General features: G+C 57.6%; 1 protein-coding gene across 1 annotated transcript; it reads left to right on the forward strand.

Moving 5' to 3' along the window:
* Window positions 1–2,549: 2,549 nt before the first annotated feature.
* LOC144274962 (E3 ubiquitin-protein ligase TRIM39-like) lies at window positions 2,550–23,596 on the forward strand. Its single transcript, XM_077834051.1, has 6 exons — window positions 2,550–2,970; window positions 4,628–4,723; window positions 8,258–8,488; window positions 8,972–8,994; window positions 9,094–9,197; window positions 22,692–23,596. The coding sequence occupies exons 1-6, from the start codon at window positions 2,554–2,556 to the stop codon at window positions 23,249–23,251; spliced, it is 1,431 nt and encodes a 476-aa protein (XP_077690177.1). The 5' UTR covers window positions 2,550–2,553; the 3' UTR covers window positions 23,252–23,596.
* Window positions 23,597–24,386: the final 790 nt, after the last annotated feature.

Here is a 24,386-nt window from a genome sequence, read left to right on the forward strand (position 1 = left end):
ACAATGAGCAGGTATTGGCTGTCTCTGCACAGTAGTATGGTGAGGCTAAGCACATTGGCATTTGTGAGGTGCTCAGACAGGGCAGTGATGGGGGCCAGGTAAGGACCTGCAAGCGCTAGAAGTGCAGCTGTTTCCTGTCGCATCAGATCACAAAAACATCACATTATGGTTGTTACAAACTTTCCTTGTTTCACACTGACTCTTTCACGAGCTGGTGTTTCTCTTTATGCCCCAGCTCCTGGAATCCTGTGATTACATGACAATCTCAGCTCTCACTTTAACAAAGGTCAGTTTCTTGCTCTCATGGCTGAGTAGAAAAAGTTGAGAACGTGACCAGAATGAATCATGAACGCTCAGAAACAAACAAACACTCCAGAATGTAATTTTTTAGAAGAAAAACCCTCTTGTTTTCTTCAGCCAACCTCAAGATTTTTGATTACGTGCTGCTGGCAATACTGCATTGGCAGTGATCACTTCGTGTTTTCAGGCCTGGCTTCTCCAGCAAAGGCTCTAATGACCTAAACATAAAAATGAACATTCTAATTTCTCTCTTTACTTCACCCTTACTCCAGGGGGCCTGTGCTCATTTGTGGCTTGGCCCACAGCCTGGCCCTATGCGCATTCCCACACCTTGCCCTCTCTGTTTCCCTTTCCATTGACTGTGCTGTTTTAGATAAATGATGGCATTACATTTAAGGCCTGAATTCTCCCAGTACTGCCAACTGCAAACTTTTAAAAATCATTAGAACTCCTGCAATGATTGCCTTAAAAACCATGAGACTTCAAAATAATAGTTAATAATAAATGTTGGGTTCTTTCTATTTGCTGTCTGGCTTCTCAGACTTTTAGGTTGCATTCAGAAAACATTGTTTTTCTCTGCAATCAAGAAAGCTAGAAACTTCCTTTGTTTAGGAAACAAAGGCCAAGAGTCTCACCTCATCACATGCTTCCAGGAGCTGGTGCTTTAACCAACACACCAAATAGCCGGCAAAACCATGCTCTGAAGTGTCCCTAGCCTCTGTTGGGAATGAGTGACGGGGATGGATCACTGGATGATTACCTGTTCTGTTCATTCCCTCTGAAGCACCTGGCATTGGCCGCTGTCAGAAGACAGGATACTGGGCTAGATGGACTATTGGACTGACCCAGTCTGGCCGTTCTTATGTTCATAAGACTCGTTATAATATCATGAATGCTGGCAACACTTTTGACACTGCGTCTCCTTTACACTGAGGGTGAGTTGCCTTAGCATATGTCAGAATCAGGCCTTTGAAACGTTGATTCCAGCTTAACCAAGTTTTTGGCCTGTGAATTGAATATCCCTAGACTTGGAAGGATTAGATGTTATCAGTAGATGTCAGTAAATGTTGATTTCACTGTACGCACAAACCATGGAGAAACATTTCCATTGATAAGTGAAATTTTCAAATAGCCACAGTAAGGAAAATGCTGCTTGAGAACTTAGTAGAGTTTGATTTAAGGAGATTTACTTCATATGTTTTGACATGTGATGTTGACAATTTGTGTTTTAACAGTTACACTTTTTAATTTTTTCAAGCTGTGTCTACTGTCAAACTAATTATTGTCTGACAAAAATATTTTCTGAACATCCCCCCCCGCAATTTCCCACAGCCATGAACAATAATATTGATAAAAACAAACTTTGAAAGTTTAAATAGATAAATACCAAAAAAACCCTTACAAATAAATATTAATCTTATTTGTCAAAATTACATATTAAGTCAAATGAATTCTGCCAAGCCTAAGTATCACTCCTTAGACATGCAATTCTGTAAGCTCATCAGGACAGAGGGATGCTGATCTCCATGCGAATCCCCAGTGACCCTCCTGTCACAGGGTCAGTGCAGGTTTTCTCCCTCTTGAGCCTGTGCTTAGGCTAGTATAATAGAGTCCTTCACGCCTTCTTTTGTTGGTTCACCCAAGTGTCTTTATTTACAGGGTTCATGCAGTTCCCAGATCCCCCAACAGCTAGTGTCCCACAGACCCTCCCCAGGGTCTCCTAGCCTTTGAGGCTTCCTTCCTTGGTAAGGAGACAGCGATGCTGCCCTCCTGTCTTCTGTGGGGCTAGTCTCCTCACTGAGGTTTGCCCAGGGCTTTTATAGCCCTCTGGTGCCTCAGCCCAGCTGTCACCACGTAGCTCAGCATGCTCCTCAGAGCCAGCCCTTCTTAGGGCTTGCTGCTGGGCTCTCTGCTGAATACCTGCGTCTCTAGCCCTGGCCTCCTGGCCAGAGAGTAGGCTGCAGCCAGCATTCTGGTAGGGCCTTAAAGGGGTTTACCCCTGCCCTGCCACACCGCCCCCAAAACACACACACACACCAGCAGAGGGGGCTGATTGCAGGATCGGAGCCTTATTGGGACATTTCTCACCAAAGCTTCCAATGCTGAAATGTTACCTGTGATCTGGCTCCAGCTCAGCAAACAGCCTAAAGCACTTCCAGGAAGGGAAACACCCAGTTGCTGCTGCTGCAGGCGGGGCATATCTCTGAGCTCAGGAAATAGAAACTTACCCTGTTCCACTGCCTGGAGGGAGCTATGGCCACCGACAACCCCGTGGAAAGTCTCCAGGAGGAAGCTGCATGCCCCATCTGTCTAGAGTATTTTAAGGACCCAGTGATTATAGACTGTGGGCACAATTTCTGCCGAGCCTGCATCGCCCAGTGCTGGGAGGGATCGAATACAGACACCTCCTGCCCTCAGTGCAGAGAAACTGTGCAACAGGGAAACCTCAGGCCCAACAGGCAGCTGGCAAATGTCCTAGAAATCGCCAAGCGGCTGAGTTTACAGGCAGCGAAGGGGGCAGGAGGAGAGAGGGTGTGTGGGGAACACCAGGAGACTCTGAAACTGTTTTGTGAAGAGGATCAAACTTCTGTCTGTGTGGTTTGCCATCTGTCCCGGACTCACAGAGCTCACACGGTGGTTCCCATAGAAGAGGCTGCCCAGGAGTACAAGGTAGGGAATTGCTGTCAAGTTTAATGAGTAATAACTTTGGATTTTAATTACAGGCTGATTTCACTGAAAACTGCCTGTCACAGGCGTGAAGCATCACTCAGCTCTGTAAAGCCGTCACTGTACAGGAGATGCTATAAAAAAATGAATGATCTGGCAGTGTGGCCACAGAATCAGAATATCAAGTCTTAAAAGATATCGGCTGTGGGAAACTTTTCTCTGAGATTCTGAATGCTTTTCAAACCCAGCTTCCGCTGCTGAAAGAAGGGGACTATGAACAGATCATGGTGTCTCCTTTTGGTGATTCACATGGGCGGAGCTTATTTTGTGGGTGGAGCTTCAAAGAATCAAGCCATACTTGGCCCTCTTCTCCCCTGCCCTCCCTTCTGATCTCTGCTCATTTATGAAGCTGTTTTGCTGGATGCAAAGGCTGCTTTTCCACCCCATGTCTCTCACCGCCCCCTGCTGGCTCCCTCCCTCACTGCTACCCTGCAGCAGCACTGTAGGGGTGTCAGCCGAGCAGCCCCAGGATCTCTGAGCAGCAGCAGCAGCCCTGGGCCCTTGGGCAGAGAGGAGGAGAAAACTCAAGGGATCAGAGAAAAGCGAGAGAGTGAAACGGGGAGATCTCTGGCAGGGGCTCAGGAGGGAGCTCTGGGGGGCTGCTGGGGTGTGGCACAGAGCGGGGCTGACAGGGCAGGAGCACGTTGCTCTGCTGTGTGAATGAATCACCTGCTGTCAAAGGGGAAGAGAGCCCTGGGTTATTGCAGCTCTGGAGCATAGGCGCCAACTTTCTCCAGCGCTGGTGGGTGCTCGCGCCCCCTGGCCCCTCCCCAACTCCACCCCATCCCTGCCGCTATTGGACCCCTTCCCCAAATCCCAGCCCCGCCTCCTCCCCTGAGTGTGCTGCGTTCCCCCTTCTTCCCCCCTCCCTCCCAGCTGTGACAAACAGCTGTTTCGCGCTGCTGGGAGCCCGGGGTGGGAAAAGCAGGCACGCTTGCGAAGGAGGCAGAGGTGGAGTCGGAGGTGAGCTGGGCGGGGGGTGAAGAGCTGCCTGCACCCACCAATTTTTCTCCGTGTGTGGTCCAGCCCCGGAGCACCCCCAGAGTCGGCGCCTATGCTCTGGAGCAGTTATAATTATGGGTGGCCCATTCCCCCAGACCGAGTGTGTTCCCTGTTCCTCACTGACTCCAGCCACATCACAGCTTCACCTTGTACAGTTAACGGGATTGCACTGGCTCAGGTGCTCAGCTGCTGCCTGAGGGAGGCCACATGGGAGCCTGGACAGACGAGAGCACAGTGGGGTCTTGTTCCTGGCCTGGGTCTGGGGTACAGTGGAGCGAGGTGCTGTCCCAGCCTCTTCACTCGCACTGGCAGGAGGGATCGTTCAGAACCTTCCCAGCTGCTTCACCTCTGGCCTGTGCTCAGGGATGGGAAACTTTAGCTAAAACACAGGACTTGAGAAGTCCTGAGTGTCTGCACAAAGCAGAGCCCCCCAGTCTGAGACTGGCATCTCCGCTCCCATGAGACCTTTGGGGCTGGCAGAGCCAAGTCTCCTTCCAGGGTATTTTACTGTTTATGTATGAAATGCCAATATGGATAGTACTGTCCACCCATCGGACAGGCAGACTAATGGCTGTTTCTCGCAACGATGCCCCTGCAGGTGAAACTCCAGGGAGCCCTGGGCCCTCTGAGGAAGGAGCTGCAAGAGGTCCTGGCTCTGATGTCTAAAGAAAAGAAGAAAACCACAGAGTGGCAGGTGGGTGTACGGGTTTATTCCTCCCTGAGCCCTTTCCCCTGCAGCGTTCCCAGGAATGCTGGGACCGAAAAGCTCCAGGATGACGTTATGAACCTGCTCTGGTTGTTTGCTCCGTTGCACAGACTTGGTGCTGGCCATGGGGGGTGCATGCCTCCAGCGTTTGGGGAGGCCGGCCATGAGTGCCGGAACCTCCCCGCCGCCCAGATCATCACCCTGCCCACTCCCATTTGGCCTCCTCTCCCCGAGGCCTCGCCCACGCTCCCTTCCTGCTCTGCCCCATGCCCCACACCCGCTCAGACCACTCCCCAGTGGCTCCCCGCTCACCGTTCCAGCTCTCTCCTGTCTCCCACCCCTCCCCCAAGGCCCCCTCACCTGCCACTTGCTCCTTTCTGCCCCCTCCTGCCTTAAGGGCGTGTGACAGGGGAGGGGCAGAGAGGAGCAAGTGGCGGGGCCCCCCACACAGCTGGCGGGCGGCAAGCGGCGGGTGCTGCGGGGTTCGGGGGAAGAGCGGGAGCGAGGGCTCTGGGCGGGGTGCAGGCAGGACTCCACAGGCGGCAGGTCTGCAGCATGTCTCCAAAGGGAGGGGCGCTGCATCCTGTTTGGGGAGGCTCAGCCTCCCCTGGCCTGTGGTACCTGCCATCCAGGGTGCTGGCAGCATCAGGCTGTGTCTCCGGTGGGGATCTCAGCGCAGCAGCTCCTGTAGGCGGAGGAGGAGGGGCAGTTCCTGGCCCTTGTACAGTGGTGCAGACCCACCCCTGAGATCTCTGAGGGGGCAAATTCTCCATACTGGGTGCAGTGTTTTCACTATTCCATGGATCCTGTTTCCCTCCTGCAGGTGGGGAGGGTGTGTCGGCTGCTCCAGCCATCGGTTTTCAGTGGCCTCCATGACAAAGCTCTGCAGCTTCTCTGCAGCCTGGAGGAAACAGATTGTTCCTTCTCTCCCTGCACCCACAGTCCCTGCAATGAATCTGCCCAGTGCCTGGGCCAGACACTGGAGCTGGGAGCTGGGAGGAGGATTTGCCCCCATGGGTGAGGTTCAGATTCGCTCAGCTGGCTGGGCTGGGGGCACGCTGGGAGCTGAGCTCCTCTGAGCATCGAACCCAGTGGTGGGTGTGGAGCTCTGTGGAAAATCTGCCCCCAGGGGCGTCTACATGGCCCCAGCAGCTAGCTGCAGGCTAGTCCCTGAGTGACACCCAGGGGTCTGGGTGGGTGTGAACAGCCCGTGCTGCTGCAGCTTCATAGCTACTAGTGCCCGAGCTCACTAGATCAAAGCTAGCCGGGGTTGTGTCTACACACGGTGCTGTCAGACCTTCATTGCAGTGTGGACACCCCCTGAGTGAGCAGAGCCAGGGGCAGGTCAGCGTAAAGCCAGGCAGCACTCGGCCACCTCACAGCCTCTTGCCATCACGTCGCCACTTCATCCCAGGCTCTGTTACTGTGACTTTTCCTGTGCTCGTCTGCAGCCAGGTGATGAACCATGGGACAAAATGTCTGTTCCGGTTCACCTGCCTTTTCCAGTGAAATCCCTGCAGAGAGCGTGGGGGGTGTGAGGAAGACGCCAGCAGCAGGGAGGAGAGGAGAAGCAGGTGTCCCACTATTCAGATTAAAATGGCCATTTACAAGAGCTGAAATGCTCAGAGCTGGGTGCCTCTGGTTCTGCACCTGAAGCCGTATTTAGAGCCCGGCGGAAGTGGGCTGGTTTCCAGAGGACAGAACCGCAGCAGCTCCCACTCCCCGCACCGGAAACAGTTGGTGCTCAGTTCCTCAGACAATAGAGATTTAGGTGCATAACAATTAACAGCCAGGTTTGAATGTGTCCGGCAAAGTTCCCAGCTGGCACCATGGAGACAGCTGCACCTTGGGACAGTCACTGGGGTGTTTCTGAAACTCTTGATTATCGCCCAGTGAGAGCGAGTTACGTCCCACAGCACCAGAGGTCACAGCCCAATGATCAGTGTCACTCGGTGCAGAGTAACTGCAGCCCCAGCGACTGTGAGATGAGGCCCAGCAGGGGCGGCCAGTCACCCACTGAGAGGGGCCGTCATGGGCCTGAGCCAGGTGGGGAGTATCCCCACGGGCGGGAGCAGGGCCCGGGAGGTGACAGGCCCCCATGAAGGATGCGTTGTCCGTGTCTGATGGGGGGAGACGTTAGGGGATATGGTAACGCTGCGCCACTCGAATTAGCTGTAACTCAACAGCTCCCAGGGGGCGGGAGGGGAAGGAGGCTGCAGGCCCACGGCCCTTTGCAGGGTCCAGGCCACATGCACAAAGCCTCGGGCAGGTGCCAGGAGGGTCTCCTGAGGGAGCTGGGGCTTATCAGGGCTGTACCCGAGTTGTCTGAGTGCCCTGTGGCTGCAGCACTCCCAAGGGCGGGGTGGGGGTTGGTCTGGGGGATGGGTCGGTGTCCAAAGCCCATTGGCAGAGGGACCCTGGGGTACTGGAGGGCTGCCCTGGGGGCTCGGGTCAGCCGGGGCAGAGGTATGAGGTGGACGTTACAGCGCTCAAGCAGCTGCCTCTTCAGACACAGAACTGAGCACGGCCCCTCCCCCACCACACAGGGAGCCGGACAGACAGACGGGTTAGAGCCCTGCATAGGGAAGGGGAGGGGGGTCAGCACAGGGCACAGGCTGGTGGGGGGAAGGGCTGGGGGCGCACATACTGGGGTTTCAGGGAGGAGGGCTCTGGGGGCAGGGGACAAGGGCTGGGGAAGCTGCTGAAGCCCCTGGCCCTTTTGGCATCTCAGGGAGAGGAAGAGGGACTTTTCCCAACATCACTGTGGCCCGAGTCACACTGGGGGGCAGGCTCACCCCAGGGTAACCCAGCAGCTCTGGGCTGAGCTGCAGGGGAGCTAGAGAGGCCAGTGCAGAGCAGCCAGTCCCTCCCCCTGCCAGGATCAGCACCGGCTCAGCATCGTTCCCACAGCTCCCTTCAGAGACCAGGTGGGGACACAGCTGGCATCAGCAACCTGCTACTCTGTGAGTCTGGAGGGCTCCCTAAAGACTGCGATCCCAGGGGCACTGGGCCCATGGGCATGGGGCACTCGGCCAGGCTCGGTGAGGACAAAGCCAGCCCTGACAATGCCCTGGGCGCCCAACACCCATGTGAGCCCCAGCATGGCACCCAAAGGACTATTAGCACCAGCCCTAGGTCCTGAACATTGCAGCCCTGGGAGCTGGTTGTCAAAGAAGGAGCATTGCCCACATCCCGCTGTGATGGGTCCCTGGGGTGTCTGAGTGCCCAGCACTTGGCAACCAAATCCTCCCACGGACGCCCTGTATAGCCCCCTGTAAATCTTTACTGTCCCCTCAGTTTCTCCCCACTCCACTTTGTCCATCCCATGCCACCTGCAATAACATACTGAATCTTTACAAAGCACCCGAGACAACCCCACTACGGAACTGGCCATGTGAAGTAAATTCCCTTCCAAACTGATAGTGATCTAATATCCCCTGTTTCATGAACAGAGGCCCAGTCTGTGTAACTCAACATCTGGCTCACATTTTCTCTATGCCTTTCCTATTTTTCTATCTCAAGGGGAAAGTGAAGAATAAGAGAGAGATGGTTTCAGGTGAATTTAACAAACTGCACACACTGCTGAAAGAGGAGGAGCAGCTGCTTCTGCAGAGCCTGGAGGAGGAGGAGAGGGAGACTCTGCAGAGACTACAGGAAAATGTCACCAAACTCTCCCGGCAAAGCTCCTCTCTGCAGCAGCTGATCACAGAGCTAGAGGAGAAATGTCAGCAACCGGTTGCGGAGCTGCTGAAGGTGAGATGGCATCAAAATTCTCCACCCATCCAGAATTATAACTCAGCTCTATGGGTCTGGATTCCAACAATTAGAGTCAATGTGTTACTGACAAACAGAACATGAGGCTAAGGGCTCCATCAGTTCCCAAATATCACAGTTCATGATACAGGGGAATTCTCCTCATGGAGATCCAGTGAGGCCGTGGGAGACTAAATGGATAATACAAAATGATACTGAGCTGAACCCATCCCTGCTCTGACCCCAGAACATTGGACCCAACACAGTCGATAAACACAGATACTGATGGGTTGTGTCCCTAGAAGGGAGAACCCTTTAGCTAAATTCCTGTCTCCCCTATATATATGAAACAAGTGTTCAAAACAGTGAAGCCTGGGAGGGTTGATCTATTTTCAAGATGAAAGTTTGATGCCCAGAGTGAGACTCATACAGTTTTACGCACATTGTGTTAATACAGGACATTAATTCTCTTTTTCCTTTCAGGATGTGAAAAGCACATTGAGCAGGTGTGTTTCCTATGTTCATTGCTCTTATATTCTTGGTGGTGGTTCTGGGATGACGAGTGTACAGAGCAGCTGAGTGATGATGGGACGTTTTCTTCATAGGAGTGAGAATATGAAACTCCAGGAACCAGAAGCTGTTTCTACTGACCTGAAGAACGTGTATAAAATTTCCCTTGACATGAGGGAAGCGCTGGAGAGATTCAGAGGTGAGTGGTGTCTCCTGGGACATTCAGCTGTATTGTGCCTGGGGATCTGGACATAGCCTGGGACCCCAGGACATGCTTGCACCCCGCTGACAGGCTTGGAGCTATGTGATAGCTGGAGGCTGATGTGCTCATTGCTGGGCAGTTTACCTGCTACTTACAGCCACCTGCTGGTACTTGCCCAGGTGTCTGACCAGGCCCCATCACTGTGACATCCTGACCCCTCCGTGGCTGCGTTAATGGGTGTCCCTGAGCCAGGTGCTGTGAGGCCTGGACTGAGCCCATAGTGCTGGGAGCTGCACAGACTGGTAACGGATGATGTGTCTGTGCCTCTCTCCTGGGACAGGTGAGGGCTGCGTTGTGTGGCCACCGCTCAGCACTGCTCCAGGCCCCATTAGCTAAGGCTGGCCGAGCTTTCTGAGCTGGAGGAGGGGCTGGTCTGGCTGCTGTGGTCTGACCTGGGCCGTGTGTTACTGGGTAACCAGCTGAATCCTACAGCCCCCTTGTCTGCTCTGAGCACAGCCCAGTGTGAGGTTGGGTCAGTGGTTTGCTGCTCAGTGAGTGAGATTCACACACAAGAGTGTGATCCTGTCACAGTGTCTGAGCATGAGCTGCCCCCATCCAAACCCCTCCCCACAACCCCAGCGCGGAGACTGGGGGCAAAGACAGAAACCTGACAGCGAGGAAGGACAGAGAAGAAGCTAAGGCAGAGGAGAGGGGGAGTGGGAAGGTTCAGTGAGCTCGGTCTGTGATACTTGAACTGGCTCTTTCACCCTACCCCCGCCCTCTCCTCTTCCCACCCACCCCCCAGTAGGGGGCAGTCGAAGGGGCCAAGCTGGGTGTGTCTGTCCCGGCCGATGGAGGCTGCACAGTGGGTGCCGGCTGCAGGGCCGGGATCTCAGGGCTCCGGGGAGCAGGAACCCCAGGCTGTGGGGGAAGCAGCTTCCTCTCTGGGGCTGGCTGGAGCCAGCACATCCCTGCTCCCCTCCCCCCTCGCTGCCCCCAGCCCAGCCCAGTCTGTGCCCACCGGACCCTGAACACGGCTGGGCTCTGGGCCATTCCACAGCCCTGGCCCCTGAGCCTGTGGGGATCCTGAGCCAGTCACCTCCGTGCCTCCTTCTAGGGGATCCTCAGCCCCTGGGGAGCCTCCTGTCACCCCCCCGGAAACCCCGTCCTGGGCAGGGCCCCAGGCCCTGAGTCACTCGCTGGCCGCTCCCGGCTGGCCAGGCCCAGGGTCTCCAGCAGGGCCCTTGGTGCCGGCCCCGCGCTGGCTGCCAGAGCTCCCAGCCCCTGGCCCAGCCCGGCCTGTTGTCCCAGCGCTGACCCCTCCCCTGCGGGTGGGGGGGGACCCTGCTGCTCTCGATGGCTGAGCCCCCCCCTCTGCCGCGGCCTCTGGTGCTGCGCTCGCAGGCTCAGCCCGTGCCAGGGCCAATGCGGCGCTGCTGGGGCTGCTCCTCCCCCAGCACCTGGGTTCTCTGTGTCGGGGCGAGTGGCCGGGCGAGTGGGCAGGGACCTGCTCAGAGACACGCGCCCTGTGCTGCCCCCAGAGGGCAGAGACCAGCCAGGGCCGGGCAGCAAAGCGCCACCCTGCTGGGATTAACCCTTTCCTGCCACCCCCGCAGCAGCCCCGGCCGGTCACTGCCGCTCGACTGCCCACGCTCTGACCCCAGGGACCCGGGTCCGGCAGCTCGGGGTTGTCGCTGGGTGAATGCGTGGGGCAGAGTAACCAGGCCTCCCTGCGCCCCAGTGTCCCCGTGTGCAATGGGGAAGGCCCCGCACTGTAATGCAGCCCTTAGGGGCTGGGCAGTGAGTGTTGTTATTGGTATAGTGCCCACGAGTGAGCCAGGCACTGCAGAGACAGAACAAGGGGCTGCCAGCCCCACAGGGCTCCTGGTCTGAGTGCAGACAAGGCCCAGCAAGGGCAGCAGCAAATACTGGGGGAGGGGGAACGGGGTTCCCATTGTGGGGCCAGCCACTCACTGAGCCCATCCTGTGCCTGTCTTCTGGGTGTGGTAGACAGTATTGTAGTGACGCTGATGGCTACATGCTGGACCCTGGGTCACCCCCCCAGGGAACAGGGCAGGGCAGAGGCAGCCTGAGGTTGTGGGGAGCTGGAGGCTGTGGGGGAGCGGGAGCAGCCTGGGAGCTGGGAAAGAGACACTGGAAGCCAGGTGGGTGGCCCAAAACCCTGTGCTGTGTTCGCTGTAGGTTCCCACTCTGTGCTGCAGGCTCTGTTGGGGTCAGATGCTGTGGTGAGGGGCCCACCCAGACAGACTGAAGAGAGCAAGGCTCTGTCTGTATGGGGAAGGGGCAGCAGTTCTGTTAAATTGGTTGCAGTTTTGTAGACTTATCGTGGGGTGGCTCCCACACGTACCACCCTCAGTCATTTCAGGGTGTCTTGGCAAGCATCTTGCCTCAGTTTACCCTCTTCAGCACTTCTTAAATTAAGTCTTACAGTCAAAAAGTCCAAAAGATCTGAGAGAAAAGTCCCCTCCTGGGGTCTGCTCTGAGTCCAAGTAAACCCCAAAATAAAATCTTTTCCTTCACTCTGCTCTGGCCTCCAGCTCTCACTGAAGCTCCTCACTTTCCTCAAGTCAGGAGTCCTCAGTCCTCGTTCCCGGAGCTGGGCTTGGATTAGTTTCCCTTCTGGAATCACATGACTCCAGCCCTCCTTCCCGGAGCTGGGGTCATTTCAGACTGTGCCTTTATTCTCTGCATCCACTTTCTCCAGCTGGTGGCAGCTCTCCAGGGCTCTGTCCTTCTACAGCTGCTGCTGTCATCTCTGGCAGCGCCTCCCCCTTAGGTGAGCTCCTCTGTCTAGGACAGTGGTTCCCAAAGGTTTTTGGTCATGCCCTCCCTTACCTGGTTTGTGCCCCCACCCCGGGAGCTGCGGTCGGGAGCTGGGCCAGGAACAGGGCTACAATTGGGGCTAGGAGCTGGGGGCCGTGTCTGGAAGTGGACCCGCTGTTGGGGCTGGGAACCGCGGGCTTCAGCTGGGAGCAAAGCTGTTGGTGCAGCCTGAGCTGAAACTGGGGCTGCAGTTGGGGCCAGGAGCTGGGGGCTTTGGCCGGGGGCGGAACCACGGTTGGGCTGGAGCTGCAGCTGGGGTCGCAGCCTGGAGCAGGGCCAGGGGTTGGTGGCTGAGGCTGGGGCCGGAGCTGCAGCTGGGGCTTAGGGTGGGACCAGAATGGAGGTGGGGGCAGAGTAAGGCTGGTTGGCTTTCCCTTTCCGACACCCCTGGGTGCTGGTCCATGCCCCGAAATGTTCCTCCACACCCTCTAGGGGGGCACGACCCCCAGTCTGGGGACCACTGCTCTGGAAGCACCCCTTCCAGGCTCCTTGCTCTGGTGAGCTCGCCTGGGAGCTCCTCTTCTCGGCAGCTTCCTGTCCCGAGGATTCCTTCAGCTGAGCCCTGGTAACCCTTTTTCAGGCTCATTAGCTATTTAGCTGCCAACTAGCCACATAGGGATTTAATTCCTTCCATGTTGGTCTGGGTTGTCTCATTCTCCCTTACAGGAGCCTGTCACAGGTAGTCTGGTCCCTAACTCCCATAAAAGGGCCAGCCCTCTTCATACATTTCCCCCCACCCCCAGAGCCAACCTGTATTCACAGGTAGGCTTGACCATGGCTGATACTTGGTTATGTTCTGCAGCTGGAGTGGGGTGAGGGGTACTTCCTGCCCTGATGCCACAAGGAAATCTGCAAGGCCCTTGGCCATAATTTTCTTCTCGTCACCGAAGTGTGAAGAGACCAGGAGTTTGATTCCCCAACTTTCTATGTAGCTCATGTCATGGGTAAAATCCCCCATAGTCTTCAGCATGTCATAGTTCAGAACAACTCTTTGGCCATAGCAGAGGTAGTCAATAACCCTGGGCTTTCGTCGTTGGTGTGATGGTCCTGTAGCAGATATGTGCTGGCTACGGAGCTTCCCTCTCAGCCAGATACATACCAGATGTGTTCATCACAAAATCCTTGAATTTTGCGCCAAGTATGACTGAGGTTAGCTTAAAGATGGTATTTTACACCCAGCGCTAACTAGTGGTTGAACAGCATAATACAGTTTAGCGTTCCATTACATCTCCCCCGTTAAGTTCTACATTCCGACCATTTATAATATTTACATTATCTCACTGTCTTTGAAGTTCAGTCCAGATCAGTCTGTTAGGTGTCTCTTAATGGTGCTGGTCTTTTAATTACACAACCCGAACACTTAACAGCTTCGTTATCTGGCTGTCCATTAGTTCCAACGACTGACTATGGTCAGTCTGGAATCCTTGAGTCATCTTCTTGTTCTGCATCCGTCATCTGCAGAGTTTGCTCAGTTGATTGTTCTTTCTGAGGAACAAATTGTAGATGTTGACAGTTTCTGTTGAACTCTCCTCTCTTGGTCTTGATCACATACAGCCTGGGTATTGAATTCTTTTTCTTTACAACACCTGGAATATTCCATTATTTTTCTCCATCCAGTTTGACAAAAACATGGTCACCGGGTTCTAGGCCTGGTAGTTTTCTAAGTGATGTTTGTTGTAAAAGTGTTTGCAAGCTCTTTTTGCCTTTTTATTCAATTTGACTACTCTTTACATGTCTGACAACTTTGGAGATAGATTCTTTTCCAAAGTTGGGAGGGTAGTTCTGAGTCTTCTTCCCACCGGGAGTTGTGCTGCACTATATCCAGTAGCTGCTGTTGGGGTTGATCTATAACTCAGTAGAGCAAAGAATGGATCTTCCTGGTATGAACTGGGCCTGGACCCTGGTGCAGCTTCTCCCAGATGGAGTGAGCAGCAAGTGGGGAAATGCTCCCTCCCCTCCCCACTGCCCCAGCCTCATTAGCAATGGCCCCTGTTCCCCCCAGCACCCCTCAACTCCTATCTCCCACTACCCTGTCGCCTTCCAGTGAGCCCAGACACCCTGCCCGTGCCCTAGCATGGAGAGTCCCAGCTGCGCCTCGTGGGTCAGGGCTCCACCCCCAATGTGTGTGGGGATGGCACCAACCTTGTCTTTGCAACAAACCAGCCACACACGGCCCCAAAGCAACAGAGATTCCCTGGGACCTGCCCCCTTCACCTTCCCTCTTGCCCCCTTTCACCTCCCTCTATCCCCCTGGCACCTGCCCCTCCCTTACCCTTCCCTCAATTCCTGTGCCCACCTGACCCCTGCCTCTATCCTGTCCCCTCACCCCAAACCCCCTCTGCTCCCCCTGGGACCCTGCCCCTCTCCCCACCTTTGTCTCCCTGTCATCTGCCCCTGCCCTCCACCCACCTCTGTCCCCTGGCACCTGCCAATCTCCTCATGCCCCTGTGCCCCCTGGCTCCCGCTCCTCCCTTACCCCTGTGCCCACCTGGCCCCTGCCTCTATCTTCACCCCTCCCCTTCTTCTCACCCCCTTTCTGCTCCCCTGGGCCCCTGCTCCTCTGCTCCCACTTTGCCTCCCTGGCATGTTCCCCTGCCCTCCACCCACCTCTGCCCCCCTGGAACTCACCCCTCCCTTCTCCCCCTGCCGTCCTGTCACCTGCCCCTCTCCTCGAAACAGCCTTTGCACCCTGGAGCCCAACCATCACTTCACCCCCCTGCTACCTCCTGGAATGAACCTCTCCCCTTTCCCCCCTCTCCTGCCATGTCTCCTTCCCCTCCCCTCGCCCCCCCTGCCCCCCTGGTGCCTGTCACTGCCCTCACCCCCTCTGCCCTTTCATGCCCCCCCACCCATCACCTTCCTCTGCTGTCTTGGCTCCTGCCCTTCTCACCACCCTCAGCCCCCCTGTTACCCGTCCCTCTCCCCAACCTCTCTAACCCCTGGCACCCTTCCCTTCCCTCGTCCCTCTGTGCCCATCCCCCCTCTAGCCCCACTCTCACCTTCTGGCTCCTGCCCCTCCTCGATCCCCTCTCCTAACACCTCCCTGTACTGCCCTGCCTCTCTCCTCGCCCCGCTCTGGCCCCTCGTGCACACCCCTCCCATCGCCCCCCTCTCTACCTCCTGGTGCCTATCCCTCCCTCCTCTGCCCTCCCTGTGTCTGCCCTTCTGCTCAACCCCCTCAATCCCCCTGGCACCTGCCCTTTCCCTTCCCCCCCTGCACCCTCCTGGTGCCGACCCCTTCCCTCACTCACCCTGACCCCCGGTACCTGCCCCTCCTCTTGCCCCCTTCCTCCCTGATGCCCACCCCCCTCACTCCCTCTGCCCCCTGACTCCACTCTCCTCATGCCCCTCTTCCCCCATCACCCATTTACTTGCCCCACCCCCTGCCTTTCTTGTGACCACCCCTCCTTTCACCCCCCATCTCCTGCCACCCACTCGTCCCCACCCCCTTCCCTCCTTTTTGTCTGACCCCTTCCTTTACCCGCTTCCCCTGCCCCTCTGGCACCCACCTCTTCCCTTGCTCCTCTCTGCCCCCAATACTGCCTCTTGCCCCTTGTTGTCCCTGGTGCCTGCCCTTTTCCATGCCTCACCACTGTCCCCCTGGCACCTGCCCCTCCCACTGTCCCATTGCTGCCTGCCCATCTGCTCACCCTCCTGTGCCCCCCAGCACCCACCCCTTCCCTTGCCCTACTACCCACTGATGACCACACTTTCCCTCACCGCCACCTCCGCCCATTTGTCCCTGGTGCCTTCCCCAGCCCATGCCCCACCACTGTCCCCCAACCCCCCAGCATTTGTCTCTCCGCCACTATGCCCCCAGTTCCTGCCCCTTCCTTCTCCCGCCCTTGCCCCCACTTCTCCCCTCAGTACAAGCCACTTCCTGCACCCCCACCCCCTGTTGCCTGCCCCTTCCCTTGCAACCCCTCCCCTGCCACCTTCCGCTTAGTTCTTCCCCCTTCCCTTCCCTCACTCTCTGCCTCCCTAAAACCGGCACCCCTCACCCCCCTCTAGTCCCCTGGTGCCAGCCCCTCTGTTCACTCCTCCTCTGCCCCCCTGAGGCCCATCTCTACCATTGCCCCCCTCTGCCTCCATGGTGCCTGCCCCTTCCTTTGCCCCCTCTGCCTGCCTGGTGTCTGCCCCTCCCCTCCCCATCTCCTAACCTCTGGGTCCCACCCCTCCCCTCCCCCTCTCTCTTCCCCCCTCATGCCCACATCTCCACACCCCGCTGCCCATAGGGCGTGCCCTTCTCCACACCCCACTTTCTGCCCCCCAGTACCCGCCTCTCTCCATTCCTTGTATCTACCCCTCTGCTCATCGCCCCCCCCATCCGTCCTGGTGACTACCCCTTCCCTCATCCCACCTCTGTCTTCCTGTCACCCACCCCTCATGCCCCTCTCCCCCTTTATGATTGCCCTTTCCCTCGCTCCACTGTTGCCCCCTGGGGTCTGCCCCACCGTTTGCCCCTGCATGCCCCTCTGAAAACTGTCCTACCCCCTCACCCCTCTTTGTCCCCTTGTCACCTGCGCCTTCTTCCACCCCCTCCTTTTCCCCTGGTGCCAGCCCCTCCTTCTACTCCCCCTCTGCCTCCCTAGTGCCTGCCCCTCTGTTCACCCCTTGTGTCCCCTGGTGCAAGCCCCTTCCCTTCCCCCCCCATCCCCCAGTGCCACCCACCCCTTCTCTATCCCACCCTTTGGACCCCTGGTGCCCACCCCTCCCCTCATCTGTCTCTTTCCCTTGGCACCAGTCCTGCCCCTCACTCACACTCTATGGCCCTGATGCAAGTCCCTCCCCTTCCCCCTTAGCCCCTGCCAGTGCCTGCCCCTCCCATCATCCCATTTTCTCCCCTGGCACATGCTCCTCTGCTCACCCTCCCCCCGTAGCCCCATGGCACCTGCCCCTCCTCTTGCCCTCCTCCACCCACTGCTGACTGTCCCTGCCCTAGCCAGACCCTCTGCCCCCGGGATCCTGCATCACTCCGTCCCCCTGGTGCCTGCCCATTCCCTCCCCCACATGGTCCTGGAACTTGCCCCACTCCTCATCCCCCCTACCCCCTGGCATCAGTCCCTCCCCTTGATTCCCCCTGCCGCAATGGAGCCCCCTATTCCCTCACATCCCTGTGCCCCCTGGGGTCCATCCCCTTCTTCTGCCCTGGTGCCTACCTGTCCCCTCACCCCCTGCAGCCTCTGGGAACCTGCCCCTCCCTTCACCCCGCTCTGTCCACCTGGTGCCCGCTCCTCTTACCCCCCCCAGTGCCCTTGTGCCTGCCCCTCCCCTCTGCCCCTCCAACCTCTACTCTTGTCATCTGCCCCTCCCCTGTCCTCTCCCAGCATTAGCCTGTCCCCTCCCCTGCCCCCACTGACACCTTCCTACCCCTCCCCCGCTCCTCCTGCCCTTTTCCCCACAATTTCCTTCTCCCCGAACATGCCCAGACAGGAGCTATTCAGTGTCCCCCTGGATCTGGGGGGAGGAAGGCCCTGTCCCCACTGCCAGGGCAGACAGGTTTTAAAACCAGCTTGTGACACTCCCCTGACCCAGTTACAACCAATTGTGCCCACGTGGCAGCTTCTCTGCCTCACAGCCGGGGCTGAGCTGTGTGTGTGTTTGCTCCCAGCCTCCTGCCTGACCCTGTGTGTGCCCTGGTGCCTGCTGGGGGAGTCGGGGCTGTTCCAGCAGGGATCAGAGAGCCCAGGGGCCATGCACACACATTGCAGCCCCACTGGCCCAGGGTCCATGCACTCCGGGGTATCCTACCACACAGAGCTGGGAGGGAGGGGGGCATCCAGGGCAGTTACATAAACACCGCTGGGGTCCTGTTAGGGTTGCCACCTCTGAGGTCCAACAAAACAGGAAATCTGCCTGCTTCATGGACATCACCTGTCCCCTCACCCGGGCACCGTCTCCCCATCCGAATCCCGGGAGAGGGCACCAGCCACCACAGGCTCCTGCTCCTGGACTGCCCCAAGTACCAACCTCACCGAGCAGGACATGGCGCCAGATCTACCCCGCTGCCCCCGGCAGTGACCCCCGCGGCTGGTACCTGCACAGGGGTGACTGGGCCCTGCTGGCCCTGAGCTCCCGATCTCACTCACTGCTCCGAGCTGCCCCGTCTCTGCAGCTCCAGGCACTCTGGACCCAGAGCTCCCTTTGCGTAGGCACGGTCACCCCGCAGCTCCCCCATTACAGCCATTGACACACCTGGGACTTGTCACGTCCTGGACAGACTCACAGATTTCCCAGGAGAGTGACATGGACAAAGGGACAATCCTGGGAAAACCTGGACAGGTCGGGTGCCAACTTTCTAATCTCACAAAACCGAACACCCCTGCCCCGCCCCTGCCCTGAGGCTCTGCCCTTCCCCCTCTCCGGGGCCCCGCCCTCGCTCACTCCATCCCCCCTCCCTCCGTCGCTCACTCTCCCCCACCCTCACTCACTTTCACCGGGCTGGGGCAGGGGCTTGGGGTGTGGGAGGGGGATGAGGGCTCCGGCTGGCGGTGCGGACTCTGGGATGGGGCCAGGGATGAGGGGTTTGGGGTACAGGAGAGGGCTCCAGGATGGGGCAAGGGATTGGGGTGCAGGGGGGGATGGGCTCTGGGCTGGGGATGTGGGCTCCAGGTGGGGCCAGAAATGAGGGGTTCAGGGTGGGGGAGAGGGCTCTGGGCTAGGGCAGGGGGTTGGGTGCAGGGGTGGTGAGGACTCCACTGGGGGTACAGGCTCTGGGGTGGGGCCAGGGATGTGGGGTTTGGGTTGCAGGAAGGAGCTCCAGGCTGGGGCCGAGGGGTTCAGAGTGAGGGAGGGATGCGGGCTCTGGGGTGGGGCTGGGGATGAGGGGTCTGTGGTGAAGGACGGACGCCTGGCAACCTTGTGGACAAGTATCAACCCTAGGTCCTGTCCACATGGCCCAGTAACACCCTGCTGAGCTGGGTACAAGCATCCACATGCCAGTCCAGGCCCCCGGCAGGGACGCTGAGCTGCTATGGTCACTAACAGTGTTAACTGTGCCACGTGCCACACACCACGTCCCAGGAACAGCTGTAACCTAGACTCGTGGCACTGCAGGGCTGGAAGGGACCTGGAGAGGTCACCTAGCTCAGCCCCTGGTGCTGGGGCAGGGCCTAGACCATCTCTGGCAGGTGTTTGTCCAATCTGTTCTTACAAACCTCCAGTGACGGGGATCCCACAGCCTCCCTTGGACCCGGTCCAGAGCTTCACTGCCCTGAGACGTAGAAAGTGTTTCCTCATCTCCAGCCTCAGTCTCCCTTCCTGCAGCTCGCACACATTGTTCCTTGGACAGGCCCTCGCCCTGCCCGCTGCGGGCACTGGGGGTGTCACCACGTGTGAGCATCGCTGTTATCGCACTGAATGGCTGGGGGCGCTGGGGCTCTGGGACGGTCTCTGTGACCATTGTCTGCTCTGGGAGACGCCCAGGTGCAGCTGCAGAGGGTCTGTGCCACCAGCATCGCCCATGGGACAATCGCTCTGAGCAGAGTTCAGGCTGATTTGTGGGCGTCTCCATTTTCAGCCTGATTTTGGGGGCGAGATCAGGGGCTCGGGGGGAATTTTTTTTACCCAGGGCAAATTAAATAGCAGCTCTGGAGTGTTTCACAGCTGATGTCCTGAGTCTGACCTGCCCATAACTTTGTGTTTCTGGGGATGTTGAGAGTCACTCACTGCAAGTCACTGGGATTTGGGCTCCTCAGTTGCTGGGACACGTTTGAAATGGAGCTGGGTGAAATGTTTTGGACAAATAGTTTATTTGCTGCAAAATTATATTTCGGGTCGACAGAAACTCTTCGCGAATTCATGTCGAGTTTGCTGACGAGTTTCAATGAACAGAAAGGTGCCGCCGCTTCCCTTCCAGCCTTTAGCCCCGTGGCTGGGCCCTCAGCGGGGAGCCCCAAGTTCAATTCCCCCCGTGGGACGCCATGAGGGCTTGAGCTGCTGGGCTCTGGGGGTCTGATGACGTCCCCCTTTGTCTAAACACTGCCCTGGGCACTGGACCAGAGCGTGGGAGTGAGTCTGACTCTGCAGCCCAGTGTGTCGGGCCCCGACCTGGGAGACCCAGAGTCCAGCTCCCCTGCTCCAGTCACCCTGCAATTATTGACCCATAACCCCAGTGGCGGGAAGGGTTACGGCCCCTGGCACACCAGTGTCTCAGGCCATGTCTGCCGGGATTTCCTTGCATGGATGCAAACCCCCAGGGCAGACTGGCTGTGCGGATGTGAACTGGGACTGGCGCCTGGTGCAGCTTCCCCCAGATGGAGGGGGCAGTAAGTAGGGAAATGCCCCCTCCCCTCCCCACTGCCCTGGCCTCATTAGCAACAGCCTATTAGTTCGCATTTACACCCCCCCAGAATCCTCCACTGCACAGCCGCCCCAGTGAGCCCAACCCAGAGCACTGCCCCATGGCGGACGGGCTGGACCAGGAGAGGGGAGGGGCTGGTTGTGGGGTTTGCCTGGCTGGAAGGTGATCCCCGTGGGGCCCGCCAGCATGGAGAGTCCCAGCTGCGCCCCCTGGGGAAGGGCTGCACCCCCAGTGTGTGTGGGGCCAGCACCAACCTTCTGTTAGCGAGAAACCAACCACACATGACCCCTGCCTCTCCCTCAGCCCTCTGGCTCCTGCCCCTCCCTGACCCTTTTCTCACCCCTGCGCCCACCTGTACCCTGCATCTATTCTGAACCCTCCTCCTCGCCCCTCCCCTTCTTCCCACCCACTTTCTGCTTCCCTAGGCCCCTCTGCCCCCCACTTTGCCTCCCTGCCATATGCCCCAGCCTTCCACCCACCTCTGCCCTACTGAAAACCTCCCCCTTCCCCCCCTGCCCTCCTGGCACCTTCCCCTCTCCCCCAAACATCCTCTGCACCCTGGAGCCCACCCATCACTTCACACCACCGCTATGTCCTCGCATCCACCTCTCCCCTTTCCCTTCTCTGCTGCCATGTCTCCCACCCCATCCCTCACTCCCATCTGCTTCCCTGGTGCCTGCCACTGCCCTCACGTCCTCTACCCCCGATGGCCGTCCCACCCCTCACCCTCTTCTGCTGTCCTGGCTTCTGCCCTTCTTACTCCCCTCAGCCCTCCTGGCACCTGCCTCTCTCCCCACCCTCTCTGACCCCTGGCACACACCCTTCCCTCATCCTCCTGTGCCCACCCCTCCTCTCGCCCCACTCTGACCCCCCGGCACCTGCCTCTCCCCAATGCTGTCTCCTAACACCTCCCTCTACCCACCTGCCCCTGCCTCTCTCTGCCCCCTGGTGCTTGTCCCTCCCCTCCTCTGCCCTCCCTGTGTCTGCCCTTCTGCTCAACCCCCTCAATCCCCCTGGCACCTACCCTTTCCCTTACCCCCCGCACCCTTCTGGTGCCGACCCCATCCCTCCTTCCCCCTGCCCCCAACACCTGACCCTCCCCTTGTCCCCTTCCTCCCTGGTGCCCCCCCTCACCACCCTCTGCCCCACTGACCCCACTCTCCTCTCGCCCCTCTGCCACCATCATCCATGCCACCTTCTCTTTATTTCTCACTCTGCCCCTCCCCTCGCCCTCTGGCTCCATGACACCTGCACCCCTCACCACCCCTCTAGTCCCCTGGTGCCAGCTCCTCCTCTGCCCCAAGTCCCAGCTCTACCCTTGCCCCATCTGCCTCCCTGGTGCCTGCCATTTCCTTTGCCCCCTCTGCCCGCCTGGTGAAAATCCCTTCCCTTGCCTCCCTTTGAACCCCTGGTCTCTGCCCTTCCCCTCACCTCAGCACTGCCCCGTCCCTCTCCTCCCCCTCTCCTAATCTCTGGGTCCCACCCCTCTCTTCATCCTCCCTCTGCCCCCCTGGTGCCCACATCTCCCTTCACACTCCTCTGCCCCCCTAGGTCCTGCCCTTCTCCACACCCCTCTCTCTGCCCCCCTTCGGCTCACCTGCTCCCTCACCCCCCATTCTGCCCCCCAGCACCAGTGCCTGCCCATTCGCTACCCCCCATGGTTCCACCTCCCCACTCCTCATCATCTCACCCCCTGGCAGCTCACCCTCCCCTTGATTTCCCCTGCCCCATTGGAGCTCCGCCATTCCCTCACACCCCTCTGCGCCCTGGTGCCCGCCCCTTCCCTTGGCCCCCGCAGCCCCCTGGGGTCCGTCCCCTTCTTCTCCCATGGAGCCCACCCCTCCCCCCACCCCCTGCAGCCCCCAGGATCCTGCCCTTCACCCCCCATCTGTTCTTATGGTGCCTGCCCCTTCCCTTGTCCCCACATTGCCGTTGTGCCTGCCCCACCCCTCTACCCCTCCCCCCTCTGCTCCTGTAACCTGCCCCTCCACTCTACCCCTCCCCCTCTACTCCTGTAACCTGCCCCACCCCTCTACCCCTCCCCCCGCTACTCTTGTCACCTGCCCCTCCCCTCTACTCCTCCCCCCTCTACTCCTGTAACCTGCCCCTCCCCTTTCCTCTCCCAGCATCAGCCTCTCCCCTGCCCCGCCCCCACTGACCCCTCCCCACCCCTCCCCCGCTCCTCCTGCCCCTTCCCCCCATTGTCTCCTCACAGGCAGAGGGGCCCTGACTCCCCTCAGACAACAACCCCCCCCCCAGCGATTAACGGGGACGCAGGTTAATTTCCCCTGAATCCCAGTGACCAGCCGCTGCCCCCGGCCCTGACTCTGTGACTCTCTCCCCAGTGGACGTGACTCTGGATCCAGACACGGCTCATCCCAACCTCGTCCTGTCTGAGGATCGGAAACGTGTGAGACACGGAGACAGACGCCAGGATCTGCCCGACAAGCCTGAGAGATTTGATACGTTCCCTGAAGTGCTGGGTGCTGAGGGGTTCGCGGGCGGGAGGCGTTACTGGGAGGTGGGGGTGGGAGACAAGACGAGATGGACTCTGGGGGTTTGTCGGGAATCTGTGAGCAGGAAGGGGGAGAGCTTTTTCTCCCCTGGGAATGGATTCTGGGTCGTGTGGCTGAGGGACGGGGAATTCGCAGCCCTCACCTCCCCCCCGACCTCCCTCCCTGTGAGCGTCCGGCCCGGCCGGGTGGGGATTTTCCTGGACTATGGGGCGGGCGAGGTCTCGTTTTACAATGTGACTGACGGGTCCCATCTCTTCACGTTCACTGACACCTTCTCCGGGACGCTCCGCCCTTATTTCAGTCCCGGTCTCAACGCTGGGGGTACAAACGCTGCTCCCCTGATCATCTGCCCGGTCCTGGCTCCGGCCGGGGGGAATCTCGGTCCCTGACAGTGACCCCGCGGCACAGACCGGCCCCCCCAGCGCTGCTGCTCCTCCCACCCCCCTGTGGTGGGGCCGGTTACTGCAGCTACTGGAGTTTTTGTGCTGCCCGGACGCTGCCAGTTTCCCTTTTCCACTGGAGGGTCCAGTCGAAAACCGGACACCTGGCAACCCCCAGCCCTCACCTTGCCCCGTCCCCTGCCCCAGGGGCAGCAGATGGTGGGGGATGGGGTCATTCACTCCTGCCAGAATTTTCTACCCCTGTGAAATCTCAATGTAAAATAGGAAAGAAAAAAGATTATTCTAATTTAGAAAATATTATTGTAACAAGGTGTAAATACAAGAATATTTCAATTTACATTTCAACAGTATTTCAGAAACAAGCATCTAAACATATTTTTAGAAATGGAATAATTTACATTTATTTTCTGATTCTTCCCTCAAATCTGTATTGAAGTTTAACTTCTCTAAATAACGTCATTTGTATTTCAACTGTGGAATTTCAAGAAATCCAAAATATTTATCTTCACAAAATAAACTATTAAATTGTCAGATGGGGTTGTTCAGTTACAATGTACGTGTGTCATAAACATCACAACTACACACATGTGCAGCTGCTCTCTCTCTCTCTCCCCCCGGTCCTCTTTATTGTCTTGACTGGTTCTCTCTGGAAGGCAGGGCACATACACCCACCTCCTGCACTACACCTTTGAAAATTAATAGGTGAAAAAATGATAGAATTAATGAAGCAATATATTTAAATTATCTCATACAAGATTATATAATATTCTTTGAAGTTCTGTCAGCATTAATTCACTTTCTAGCTGCACATAATCGGTAATCAAGATATGACCCTTCCTTTCTTTTTCTCACAAAACGCGGTCCCCAACCTCAAATGCTGTCTTCTTAGATACCAGGGGTCGGTAACTGTTCAGAAGTGGTGTGCCGAGTCTTCATTTAGTGACTCTAAATTAAGGTTTCACGTGCCAGTAATATATTTTAACATTTTTAGGAGGTCTCTTTCTATAAGTCAATAATATATAACTAAACTATTGTTGTATGTAAAGTAAATAAGGTTTTTAAAATGTTTCAGAAGCTTCATTTACAATTAAATTAAAATGCAGAGCTCCCCGGACCGGTGGCC

Source organism: Eretmochelys imbricata, chromosome 14 (genome assembly GCF_965152235.1).
Source record: "Eretmochelys imbricata isolate rEreImb1 chromosome 14, rEreImb1.hap1, whole genome shotgun sequence".
Classification (NCBI taxonomy): Eukaryota; Metazoa; Chordata; order Testudines; family Cheloniidae; genus Eretmochelys; species Eretmochelys imbricata.

What these genes read in the sequence shown, in the direction of transcription:
- LOC144274962 (XM_077834051.1), top strand. Translation starts at nt 2,554, where the DNA reads ATGGCCACCGACAACCCCGTGGAAAGTCTCCAGGAGGAAGCTGCATGC. An exon ending in CGGTTGCGGAGCTGCTGAAG is followed by an intron (nt 8,489 to 8,971) that starts GTGAGATGGCAT and finishes TTTTCCTTTCAG; the next exon opens with GATGTGAAAAGCACATTGAG. An exon ending in GTGAAAAGCACATTGAGCAG is followed by an intron (nt 8,995 to 9,093) that starts GTGTGTTTCCTA and finishes TTTTCTTCATAG; the next exon opens with GAGTGAGAATATGAAACTCC.